We start from the raw sequence: 13,527 nt of genomic DNA on the forward strand, positions 1-13,527 counted from the left end.
CTCTCCCTCCCAGTCTTCTTTCTTGGTGGTGACTGGGAGAGATTTAGGAGATTAGGGAGGGCCAAGAAACAAAGCATGAATTATCACTGTTGCTGCACAGGTGTGGTCCTCTCAGTCTCTCTGCCTGAATTCCCAACACATCTCTCACCAGGTTGCTGGATGGTACAATAGGGTCATTGTAAGGTGGGTGGGTGCAGTGAGTCACCGAGGTCTTCCTGAGGTGCAGTGGGGCAGGGAGAGATCCTCTTCCCTATCGCTGGAGCTGGGCCACAAACTGGTGGTGGAATGCCCAGCTTCGGGGTCCATTTGCATGGCTGTATATTTCAATTATAGAGTCTCTACTAGGTTCTTTTTTTTTCGTATACTTTTGTTCTTGTTTTATGCATTCGATCTATTGCTTTATTTATTTGACCATTTTAAACACACTTATGCTGACATTCTTCCAGATTGCTCTCCCTTTTGTTACCCGGTGCGAAATCTCTAGTCTGTTGTATGTACTTGTTATCCCTCATGTGCCTGTGAGCCTATTCTAAGTGTATTTATCTCCTGTGGACATCCTCCAAATGTCTGGAGGCGTCTCCACGAGGTGGCTTTGCATTTGTCTAGGGTTTTATGGCCCTTACAACTCTGGGGTAGTTTTTGGTTAATTTCTTTAATAGTGTGTATTTGTACCCCATGCCTTCTGGGAACACAGGTACAGTGCTCTGATTTCTCTCAGATGACTTTGTCTCGCCCCAGGGCTCATTCTGTGTCTTGAGAGGTGGTGGAATGAGCTTTCCAGTCTCCATCAGTGACAGGGCAGCTCTTTAGCAGCTCTCTCCTTTCACTAAGAGTTCAGTTCTAGTTCTCCACCACGGCCTGGGCCACGTGGCCTCCACTCTGGGGCACTGTGACAGCTATCAGTTCCCTTTGTGCTTCTGGCACCTGAATAATTCTCTTTCTGCCTTTTGATTGACCAAGTATTTTAACTTTTTGAGGGGAAGGGGAAGATTCTATGTTATCCAGCATTATTTGTGGTAGGAAAGGGGCTTTCTATAGCTGCTCCATACTAAATCTTGGCAGAAGTCCTACCACCATGGCCCAAATCTCCATCAAAAGAGATAGATATTTGCTTGATTTTTTTCTTCTTGTTTTTCTTCATTAAAATAATGTATGTTGGATTTGGCTATGATTTTTTGGATATGACACCAGAGGCACAGGCAATGTAAGAAAAAAACATGTAAATTGGACTTCATCAAAACTAAAAACTTTTGTGCATCAAAGGACACTATGAATAGAGTGAAAAGGCAACCTACAGAATGGTAGAAAATATTTGCAATCACATACCTAATAAGGGCTTAATACCCAGAATATAAAAAGAACTCCTACAACTCAACAAAAACCAGACAACCCAATGCAAAATGGGCAAAAGACTCAAATAGACATTTTTCCAAAGAAGATATACAAATGGCCAATAAGCACATTGAAAAATGCTTAACATCACCAATCGTTAGGGAAATGCGAAAGGAAACCAAAATGAGATACTATTTCACATTCGTTAGGATGGCTATTATTTAAAAAAGCAGAAAAATAGCAAGTGTTAGCGCGTATGTGGAGACTCTGGAAACCTTATAAGCATTGCTGGGGGGAATATAAAGTGGTGCTGCCACTGTGGAAAGATGTACGGTGGTTCCTCAAAAACTAAAAATAGAATTACCATGTGATCCAGCAATTCCATTGCTGGGTTGTATGGCCAGAGACTGAAACCATGAATTGTACACCTGTGTTCATCATAGCACTACGCACAATAACGAAAGGTGGAAGCAACCCAAGTGTCTGTGCAACCCAGGTGTCTGTGCAACCCACACACACACGCAAATACGTATGTGCCATGGACTACTATTCAGCCCTGAAATGGAAGGGAATTTTGACATATGCTACAACATAAATGAATCTTGAAGACACTATGCTAAGTGAAATAAGCCAGACACAAAAAGACAAATACTGTATAATTCCACTGACAGAAGGTACCTAGAGTAGTCAGATGAACAGAGATAGACAGTAGAATGATGGTGACCAGGAGGTCAGGGAGGGGAGAAAGGGGAGTTATTGTTTAATGGATGTAGACTTTCAGTCTGGGAAGATGGGAATGTTATAGAAGTATTGGTGGTAATGTTTATACAATGTGAATACACTTAATGCCACTAAAATGTACGCTTAAAAATGGTAACAATGTTAAATTTTTATGTTCTGTATATTTAACCGTAATAAGAAAATGTAAAACTTTCAATAACTTAAGAAAATACACCAAAAAAAAAGTCTACTTGAATTAGTGTTGGCACTTTACTCTCTGGTGGCAGGAGTAACCAGTGGTAGAAGAATACCAATCTCAGTTTTCTGCAGTGTGCTGGATATTCTGTTTGCTTCTCCAGCTCCACTTTTGGTGCTTCTCTGCCCAGCTCAGCCTTCCAGTTGGGTGGGCCAACAGGAGGCATTTGCAGGCGATCAGAAGGTGGGAAGAGAGAGAAATCACTATTTATTCCCCTGGGTCTCTCCTGCCAGGCTGTGGTTTGACAGTAGTTGTATTTCTACATCTAAGGCCACAGTATCTGTGAGTGGCCCCTCTTCCTGGGCGATGGCTCTTGAATTCCAGTGATTTCTCCCTTGCCAGTCAGGCTGAGGTGGGAACAGCATCCTAATTTTGCTAGTCCTGGTGCTTTGCCATCTCTTGTTGTTTATCTTGTCTCTACCCTTTGCCGTCCCTTGTTATCTATCTTATCTCTTACATCTTTGTAAATAGTGCACTCATTAAATTCTCTTCAGTGACCCCTTTGAGTGTGCATGTGTTTCCTGTGGGAACCCAGACCGATACACACAGTATGTCCCACATCTGGTATAGCATTCTCTTATCACTTATTCATGTATCATTTATTTTTTTCACTCAACAAATTTGTTTTTGCTACCATATACTGGATACCACATTAAGTACTAGCAATACAAAGATGCCTTTAATTAGGTCTCTGTTCTTGAACTCAAAGTCAAGATAGAAAAGACAGACAAGCAAAAACACTGTAAGTAGAGTGGCAAGTGCTATGATAGAGGCAAGAATGGAGTGTTCTGGAGCATAGAATAAGAGCATTAAAATCAGCTTTGGAAAGAGGTCTTAGGAAAGTCCTTCTTGGGGAGATGATAGTTTCACTGCTCTACAGGACAAGTAGAAACAGGTGGAAAGGGGACCAAGGGCTTTCAGGGCAGCAAGAAGAGCGTGTGTCAAAGCACAGAGGCACATCACTGTGACATCAGTTCTAGCCTTGGTTGGCAAGGTGGGCAGGGAGCAGACCACAAAGGCTTTTGAGGGCTCTAGGGGATCCTGTATATTTAGAAGATCCAATGCCTGGTTTTACACATGGGAGAGGTACCAGAACATTTGCCTTTAAAAACTTTCTTTGATCACAGAGTGGAGAAAGGAGTGGAAGAGGCTGAACTGGACAGGGAGAAGCTTAAGATAGTTTATTGCAAAATGGTAGAGGTCCTCTTTTCTAAAGGGTAGGGACCTGTAGTTGGTTTGGTTAAGTTAAAAAAATTGGTGAAAATGGATATTTATAAAAAGGATATTTAAAATATCTACTTTAACTTAAAACATGTGTATTTATCAAAATTTTGCTGTATTATCTTTCTTGCATAAATCACACTCACAGTGGATTTTAGTACAATTATTGCTATGGTTTGGATGTGTTCCTTAATTCATTAGCAGCACAAGAAGGAAAAAATCAGTAGTCATTAAGTCTCCATATTATTCCTTTAGCAGGTGCACCCTGTATTAAAAAAAAAGTATCACTATCCCCAAAAAACAGCGAGCTAGGGAAGAGATGGAAAAATATCAGGTACCCTACTGGTCTGTTTGCTACTTTACCAAGAAATTGGGCCATGCACGATGGCTCATGCCTGTAATTTCAGCACTCTGGGAGGCCGAGGGGGGTGGATCACGAGGTCAAGAGTTTGAGACCAGCCTGGCCAACATGGTGGAACCCTGTCTCTACAAAGAATACAAAAATTAGTTGGGCATGGTGGCACATGCCTGTAATCCCAGCTACTCGGGAGGCTGAGGCAGGAGAATCGCTTGAACCCAGGAGGCAGAGGTTGCAGTGAGCTGAGATCACACCACTGCACTCCAGCCTGGGTGACAGAGCAAGACTCCATCTCAGAAAAAAAAAAAAAAAAGAAATCACTGACCATGGCTTTAAGACACCAGGCTAAAGGGAACTAACCAGAAATCCTTTACTTGGGCCCTCAAGTTTTGATAAGGAAGATATAATTGGTACTAAGCTTCTAATTCAAGATTCAGATCAACAAACCCGTATGGAGTACCTCCTATAAGCAAAGTGAGTGGTAGAGAGAGACACCAGCAGGAAGGGTTGGTTTGGGGAGGAGATAATGAGCCCAGTGAGGGCACATTGTGTTGGTCCTGTTAGTAATGCCCAGTGGGCATTCACAGTTTGAGTTTGGAGAGAAGATCTAGCTTGAGAAGCAGAGGGAGACAGAGAGAGAAAGAGAGAGATGAGGGCCTGGGAATGTGCCCACATTAGAGAGATGAGGTAGTGTGATGGTTAATATTAGGTGTCAACTTGATTGGATTGAAGGATGCCTAGATAGCTGGTAAAGTATTGCTTCCGGGTGTTACCATGAGGGTGTTGCCAGAGGACATTCACATTTGAGTCAGTTGACTGGGAGAGGAAGACCCACCCTCAATGTGGGTTGGCATCATCCAATCGGCTGCCAGCGTGGCTAGAACAAAGCAGGACGAAGAAACTGGCTTGCTGAGTCTTCTGGCTTTCATCTTTTTCCCATGCTAGATGCTTCCTTCCTTTCCTCCTGGCCTTGGACATCAGACTCTTTTCTCTCATGCCTCACATCCAACCAAATCCCCAAGCCCATGTGATGCTTCATCCAAATATCCTTTGAATCCATCCCCAGCCACCCACTCTCCTGGCCACCACCACCTCTGATCTGGATACTGCAGCAGCTTCCTAATGCTCATACTCTTTTTGCTTTGCCCTGGCACAGTGTCTGGAACATTACAGAGACTCAAATATCCATTGCATGATGCAATGGTCAGGAAGGATGAACAAAGGCTGCTGGGCCAGTGACTAGTAAGGGAAAAGTTTCAGTAGAATGCTGAGGGCAAGTGTTAGAACTCAAGGGATTCAGGACTGAGTGGTAATAAAGGAAATAGAAGCCTTTGGTGTAGACACATACAAAAGCGCAGTAATTTTGACCAAAGGGAAATATTTAAGGCAGCAAATCGAGGGTGTGGAAGTGTTGAGGAGTCTTTTGTTTTACTTTTTTGGTTGCAGAGAGCAGATAATCTTTTAAGGAAGAGTATAAATTTAAGATGATTTAAAATGTAAAGGAATATAACATTCATTACAGGAATTGTTAGGGAATCATCGGGAATGTATTTTAAGAATTACAAGTGTGTGTTAGCTATCTATTATTGTGTAACAAATTACCACAAACTTAATCACTCAACACAAGTTCGCTGTCTCACAGTTTCTGTGGGTCAAGGGTCTGGGCATGCCTTAACTGGGCTTACAGCCCAGGGTATCTTAGAAAGCCGCAGTCAAGGTGTTGCCCAGGGCTTGGGGTCTCACCTGAGGCTCAACTGGGAAAGAATCGCTCCCAAACTCACATGGTTGTTGGCAGGATTCAGTTCCTCGAGGGCTGTTAGCCTGGGAACATTAGCTTCTAATTGGCTGTTGCTCAGGGGCATCCTCAGTTCTTTGCCATGTCAGCCTCTCCAGACTTGCTTCATTAAAACATACAAGCTGAGAAGGGAATAGAGACCCTGCTGGCAAGATGGAAGACAGTCCTATGTAACCAAATTGTGGAAGTGATATACCATCACTTTTGCTGTATTCGAATGGTTAGAAGCGTGTCATAGGTCCTGCTCACACTCAGGGGGAGGAGATTGCACAAGAATGTAAATATGAGAATGGGGGATTATTGGGGGTTATCTTAGCATTCGCTCACCACAAGCTGTATTGCAAGAATTTAAGAGTAAAGATAGCGCTTAGAATAGGAACACTGACATAATGGGAACCGGAAGAAATTTACGAAGATACCTTTCCACCCCTACATCCTACCTACCTTCTTCTTTCTCATCACTTCACAACCTTTTCAAAGGAGTAGACTACCTTGTACTGCCTTTACTTCCTAATCTGCCCTTTAAAACACCCTCCCCCCAAACGATTTTGATGCAGGTGGATTAGAGACCATGTTTCGGGAAGTTCTTCTCTGCTCATTTTCCCTGGGTAACCTCCAAACTCATGACTTTGGTCTATGTGCAGATGACATACTATTCTGTATCTCCAGCTCGGCTCTCTCTTTCTCAAATTCCCAGCTCATCTGTTTAACCTAATATCCCATAGCTAGGATTTTTATTGTTCCAAGTGATAGAAAATTCAATTTAAATTATTTTAAGCAGAAGCAGGGACATATTGACTCATATAGCTGCACAGTCAAGGCACAGCTTTAGCTTTAGCACAGCTTAAGAATTACAACTGTGTGTTAGCTATCTGTTATTGTGTAACAAATTACCACAAACTTAATTACTCAACACAATTTCACTGTTTCACAGTTTCTGTGGGTCAAGGGTCTTAGCGTAGCACTAGGAATTGGTATCTTTTTAAAATTTCTTGGCTCTGTTTCTCCAATGTTGGCTCCACTCTCAGATCCCTTCCCTGTTGTCTTGAGATGGCTATTGGCATGTCTAAGGCTACAAACTCTCAGAATACAATCCACCGAGAAGGAGGAATAAGCTATTGCCTTTATCCCAGAATTTTCAGCAAAAGTACTGAGATTCCCTTTATTTTGACCAGCTTAGATCACAAGACCACCCTCGGCCAATTGCTGTGTCCAAAGGAATGCAGGACACTCATTAGTTTCGGCACAGGTGTGTCCCTGACTCTTAGAACTGGGGAAGAACCCTACCCGAACTAAGAACACCAAGAGATGGGGAGTGCAGAGCAGGGCTTGATTCAGGAAGAAGGGGAGATGGATGCTGCAAAAACAAGGAGTAGGCACACACAAGGAACACATCTCAAAAATAACATGGTTTGTTTATTTATTTATCTATTTATTTATTTATTTGAGACAGTCTCATTGTGATGCCCAGGCTGAAGTGCAGTGGCGCGATCTTGGCTCACTGCAACCTCCGTCTCCCGGGTTCAAGTGATTCTCCTGCCTCAGCCTCCCAAGTAGCTGGGATTACAGGCGTGAGCCACCGCGCCCGGCCCGTTTTTCTTGTAAGGTATAATTTAATTAATTATCCCATAAACCAATAAAATATGGGTGTGAAGAGTTAGTTTTTATCTTTATGAAAGTCAAATTGAATTCTTTTCGAAGACTTGATGATTCAAATGTGCTGAAGATAATTGCAGTTGCTGCAGGTATAGCTGAGACAACTGTAAACGGCTGAGGCAGTGGCTCACCCTAAGGCGCTGGCCTTCATTTTGGAATGTCAGAGCCAAAAATGACCTCAGATGTGGTCTAATCCATTTCACTAAATTTATGAAGGAATAAACCATCATCTAGAGAAATTTTTGCCAATTAGTTAAAACTCATATAAATGGATAAGGAATCAGAGGTTTTCTGGAAACACATCACTTTTTCCCTGTGCTTCTTAGGAATAATTGCATGTTGCAGAAACCTGCCCCTCTTTCTCTCTCCTCTAATCTGTCATCTTTAACCCTGGGTCAGTCTTCTCACCTTCTTTCTAGGCTCTCTTTCCCTGCTGCTTTATCAGAGGGTTTAGAAAATTAAAACTAGTGTTAACATTAGCTTAAGCCAAACATGAAGACCTTGGCAACACGAGCCTCCTTTCTATTCCACAAACATCCCAGATCCTTCTCATCTTTGGAGGACCTCTGCCCTTCCCGTTCCTTCTCTTTAAATGCCTTCTCCTTCTTTTCAAACGTTTGCTCTTTCTAGTTCTTCATATCTCAGCACAAATGGCATGTCCTCAGAATAGTGCCCTCTCATAGTCCCCATGAATCTGTAACATAATTGTAATCTGCCCTTCCTAGGATTTATTATACTCTGATAGACCTTTATTTAGTCACTGTTCTCTCCCGCAACTAGAAGTTATACTCAGTGAAGGCAGGACCTTGTCTGTCCTGCTGGTTGTATTCTCAGGATCTATGACAGTGCCAACAGGGGTAGCAGTGAGTAAACAATGACAATAAGTGACAACTCTCCATTAGTCAACAATTTAGAGATGAATCTGGCTGTACTATTAGTCATGATTATGTGTACACCCAAGATACATTTTTCTTATTTACTATGCAGCTTCTATCAATCTAATTTATATTCCTCCCACTTTCCACCCTCTCATGCACAAATTCACCAACTCTCCAGTTTATGTTTTAAAAAAGTGATATTGTTTTATTACTAACGGCAGGTGGGGCCTGCGTGAGGTGGTTGGTATGCTGGGCTCAGGGGATGTGTGGGCTATGGAGATGATGACAGAAAGGCTGGAAGGAAAGGGGATGGGTTTGAAGGCCAGGCCCAAGGGGTCCTCAGATCCGCTTCTGGGAAGGGACAGCCTTGAGGAAGGAGTCATGGCAAGCCATAGCTAGGCCACCAATCAGATTAAGAAATTCTGAGAAATCTAGCTGTCCATCACTGTTGGTATCCAGTCTCTTCATCATGCGGTCAAGGACACCGGGGTCCTTCTGGTTCTGCAGAGATAATAATAATTATACCTTTATATTGCATCTTCTAAGGTGCTTTCAAATATGCTGCCACATTTTATTCTCACAGGAGTATAAGATACAGGATAGGGATTATTAATATTCCCATTTTCCAGATGCAGAAACAGACTAAAAGAGGTAAAGTGACCTGCCTAAGGGGCAGACCTGGGGCTTGGACCAAGGGTTTTCCCACTCCTCGTCCAGGGCTCTTTCTATGACATTAGGGGCTATTCAGTTTTGTAAAGCCAGCGGAACACTTCTTTCAAGTGTTGCATGCAACTCCAATAGATAAACTGTATAAAAGTGCAACGGGTCCAGATGGAAAAAGGCCACAGGCTCTGCCTAATCACTCTCATCCTCCACTTGCCCAAGCTGCCAACGCAGACACACACTTAGAGCCACTGGTTACATTTGGCTATTTACATTTACATTTAAATTAACTAATTTAGAAAGTCAGTCTGTTAGTCACACTAGCCACATTTCAAGTGCTCAGTGGGCACATGTGGCTGGTGGCTACCATATTGGATAGAGCAGATATAGAATGTATTTCCACCACTGCAGAAAGTTCTATTGGACAGGGCTGCCCTAGAACCTCTGGGGTGGAAGAATAAAATTTGAAAACAATTCCATTATGTCATATACCATTTCATATATCTCTCTTCCTAAATGGAAAAATTCCTGGCTTGGAGTGAGTTAAAACGAAGCAAGAACAAAAAACTAGCCGGACGAGGTGGCGGGCGCCTGTAGTCCCAGCTACTCGGGAGGCTGAGGCAGGAGAATGGCGTGAACCCGGGAGGCGGAGTTTGCAGTGAGCCGAGATCCGGCCACTGCGCTCCAGCCTGGGCGACAGAGCGAGACTCCGCCTCAAAAAAAAAGCACACACACAAAAAAACGAAGCAAGAGTGTGGGGCGTCAGTTGCTGGTCCTTCATTCTTGGCCATTCTGTCAGGGTCTTGTTTCATGTTGTGGGTATTTTGGGGAAGTGGGGGAGACGGGGACCAGTACCTTTGTGAAGGCGGCCAGTTCTGTATTCATGAAGCTTAGGAACTCCGTCTTGGAGAGAGTGTAGTTATAACCATCCTTCCCAGCATACTTCTGGAAAACAGCAATCAGGGACTCGATGCACCGCTCAGTTTCTGTAGGGCTGGAGACTTTCGCCTTTGGAGAAAAAAAATGCAGGGCTCAGACAAGGGAAGATGTCAAGGCTGGATACCACGGAATCTTATTTCAGGTCAAAGCAGTTTCCTAAAAGAGTGAGTCATTTTTTCAAGGGGCTGAGGGGTTCAAGACAACCACAAAAAGTCACATTCTGTGACCTTCCATCCTACCCTCTCCACATGTTTATTGCAGGTGAAATATATGGAGGGTAAATGTGGGGCATTGTTGGCATGTTTAAAAGCAGTAGACTGCTTAGATGAGAGTGAGGGTGACAAGGTTTACTCATACTTTTAGAATGTGCGGATAAATACATGTGTAACTCTATATCCACAAATCCATATGCACACCAAGCGCTGCCTATAGGTTAATAATTTCCAATTTTCCAAGAGTCTATGGAGGCTTTTGTGACTAATGAAATGTCAGTTCTTTTTAAAGCAATACCAAATACCTGGGACTCACATATTTCCTTAGAGAAAACTAAAAGCATAGCTATCATTGTGTATGCAGTGGGAGAGAGAACTTTTTAGACGTTTGAAAATGGCTTTCATATTTAAGAGTTAGGAATCATTAATCTTAGATGTGAGGAAACGGACAGGAGAAGGGAATGGATATGGCAGAGCCAGCCCTGGAATCTGGGCCTCCCAGTCCCATTCTGCAGTCCTTAGCCTTGCAGGTTTCCACTTCCTGGTGAGAAATAGTGACAGAGAAGGTGGAGCTTCTCTGGAGGTCACTCCAAACCAGGAAGCTCTCAGGTTGTTGCTTACACAGCATCTACAATATAAGAGATTTAAATCTTGTACTGGGCTCATCTTTCCTCACAGCAGAATTTTTCAAGGAAATTCTATAGGGCCCAGTCATCCGGTCATTCCAGCAGCTGGGGTCCCAAAAGTGAGGAGCTGTTGGGCTCCCTCTGGTGGATAGAAGCCGCAATTACAGACTTCCTGGGAAACCGGCCTGACCACACCCTTCCTCTGAGACTTCACCTCCCAGCATTAACAATGATTTATGTTTGGATGGTGACATTTGCAACCTAGCATTTAGCCTTTCGTTTGTTCTTAGGATGGACTTCCTGGAACTCAGAGCTAGAGGCTTTCTCACTCCGTAATTAACACGTGCTAAGAACTGATCTGAGCCCTTAGCTACACAGCTGCAGATTGATCCCTCCTTCCTGTACAGCCTTTATGCTACAGAGATCCTAGCTGAGATCCTGCCTCCCATTGCATCTTACAGCATTAGAACCCCTGAACCCTAACAGTGGTGGACTTTTACCCAAGAATCACATGGTCGGAGGATGACTATTTTTGTTTTGCCCTAAATTGAACTTTTCCTTAAGAAAAAAGAAAAGTGTTGGTAGGTTCAGGGGCCTTTAGGGGAGAAACAAAATACCACAGCCTAGAAACAGATGTGTTTGTTCTGTTACAACATGCCCTTTATATCAGTTCTAGAATCTCCCTGTCTTAGTAAGGTATCAGATGACAGGAAGGAGGCTGGCTGGCAGGCCACACCAGGATGAGGAGCGTGGGCTTTGTCACCTTTCTCTGGAACTACAGATTCTCCCCCTGCCCCTTTTCCTTCCAGAATGCAGACAGTTTTGCTTTTCCATACACATTTTTCTCTCCTTAACATCAGTCTTGATGTAATTTAGAGATTATCTTCTTTTTTGAAAACTGTTGCTGTTGCTATCAGCCACAAGAAAATTAAAACCTCTTTGCATTTCCTCCCAGAGGTACTTCTCCAAAGTGAAAGAAAGAGACACAATTATCAAATTACTAAAATGGAATGGCATAATCTGTAGAGCTCCAGGGCACTTTGGAGATGGGTCCTGAGGACGCCCAGAGACGGAAAAGCTCTGCCCAGGGTGGAGCCGTGGCTGAAGGAGAGGAGAACCGGTCCTCTCCACACCTCATGGCACTCTTGGAGTCGTATTTGGTGGGGATGGCGATAGCAAGGAGCAAACATTATGATAAACGATACTGTGAAATAATTTTTAAAATGCATGCTAAGCGCTCAACATTTGAGGAAAGAATAAAAAAATACAATGAAAAGGAAGTAGCAATTTTAAAAACCTCAACTATTGTCTTCTCATTCTTAACCAACACCCTCCGGAGCTTTCTGTCCCTGCTGTAGCAGGACTGCAACCCCAGACAGTATGGAAGGGAATGGGCGTGGCTGTGTTCCAATACTCATTTATAGACACTGAAGTTTGATTTCCACATAATTTTCACATGTCAGAAAGTATTTTTCTTCTTTTGATTTCTTTCAACCATTTACAAACGTAAATTTTATTCTTAGCTTGTGGGCAGAACAGAAAACCCGACTTAGCCCGCGGGCCAAAGTTTGCTGGCTCTCTTCACTAAGGAGAGGTAAAGAAAGAGATTTTGGAGGTGGAATTATGGAAAATATGAGTTCTACCGGGAGTGAAAGGAGGTAAGAAGAGAAAAATAAGTTACGGAGTGAGTCGCTAAAAAGATGGTGGGGTAAAAGGAAGAGGAAGGAGAGGGCTCAGCTGGGACCGGGTTCCTCCCACATTCTTGGCCGCAGTGCCGCCGGCGGCGACCGGCTAAAGTTTCAGTCCCGTTGGGTCTTGGCCGTCTGCCGGCTGCTTACTGAAACTTTGATTTTCCCTGGGGCTAGACGACCAAGTTCTAAAATGTCCCTTCTCTGGTCTACAGAAATAACTAGTGACCCTTCGCAGCTTTCCAGCCCCCTGCCTTCAACTTGCTCCTAGGCGTCCCTGGGCTCCCGGGAGAGCACGGGCGAGGGGCTGCAGGCACGGACTCAGGACTGGTCCCCGCCCCCGCGCGGTGAGCTGCCAGCACTTCCTCTTTCCCAGCCCCGGGCCTTGTCGTGACTGGGAAGGCTAAAGAACCTCTGCTGCTACCCTAGGCTGTCACCACAAGGATGATTTTACGGCTTCTTCCTTCCATCTCTTCTTCCCTTAGTTCCTTCCCACGAGGCTGATTTTTCCTGCTGTTTCCTGCCACGTCCACACATAAGTCAAAGATAAAGTCGGCTGGGAAGTATGTGTGTGTGTTTTTTAATTCTTTTTCTTCTCATGTGCGAAGAAGTAGAAGAAGAAGAAAAGCGAGGCTTACCATGTTGGAGCTGAGCGAGGCGCGGGAGGCTGTGGCTGGGAGCGGCGCTGAGAGCTCTGTGCGCGCGGCGTGCGGGTCTGGAACCTCTCCCCGACCCACGCCCTTCCCGGCCCAGCCTTGCCCAAGCCTTACTCAGACAGCCTCTGCGCCCGCCCCGCCCCGCCTCCCGGGCTGGGCCTGGGACGGCGGCCTGCGCTAACCACAGAACTGCGCTTTAAGAATCAAACCCACCGTCCTCTCCAGAGATTTAAGCAGTCTCACTCTCCCTCCTTTCCCTCTTTTCCTTCCTCTTTTCCGCCGGCCCCCTCCACCCCGTCCTGTGAATCTTGAAGATTTTTGACTTTGTAGAATTACAAGTTTTGCACAGTAGTCTTCAGGAAGTCTGTCCATGTCCGTGGGTCTTTCATGAGCTCATTCTGGGCATTTAGGTTAGATAGGCAGAAAGGTCTCTTAAAAACAACAGTGGGCCGGGCGCGGTGGCTCAGGCCTGTAATCCCAGCACTTTGGGAGGCCGAGGCGGGCGGATCACGAGGTCAGGAGATCGA

The 13,527-nt window shown here is 44.4% G+C and overlaps 1 protein-coding gene across 1 annotated transcript; it reads right to left on the reverse strand.

Moving 5' to 3' along the window:
* Positions 1-8,394: 8,394 nt before the first annotated feature.
* Positions 8,395-13,124, reverse strand: S100A11 (S100 calcium binding protein A11). The gene is made up of 3 exons (XM_011937910.1): positions 12,983-13,124; positions 9,735-9,887; positions 8,395-8,717 (listed from the first exon to the last, which is right to left on the reverse strand). Exons 1-3 carry the CDS (start codon positions 12,983-12,985, stop codon positions 8,556-8,558), a joined length of 318 nt encoding a protein of 105 aa, XP_011793300.1. The 5' UTR covers positions 12,986-13,124; the 3' UTR covers positions 8,395-8,555.
* Between the last annotated feature and the right edge of the window lie 403 nt (positions 13,125-13,527).

Source organism: Colobus angolensis, unplaced genomic scaffold (assembly GCF_000951035.1).
Source record: "Colobus angolensis palliatus isolate OR3802 unplaced genomic scaffold, Cang.pa_1.0 Scaffold169, whole genome shotgun sequence".
NCBI classification, from domain to species: Eukaryota; Metazoa; Chordata; class Mammalia; order Primates; family Cercopithecidae; genus Colobus; species Colobus angolensis.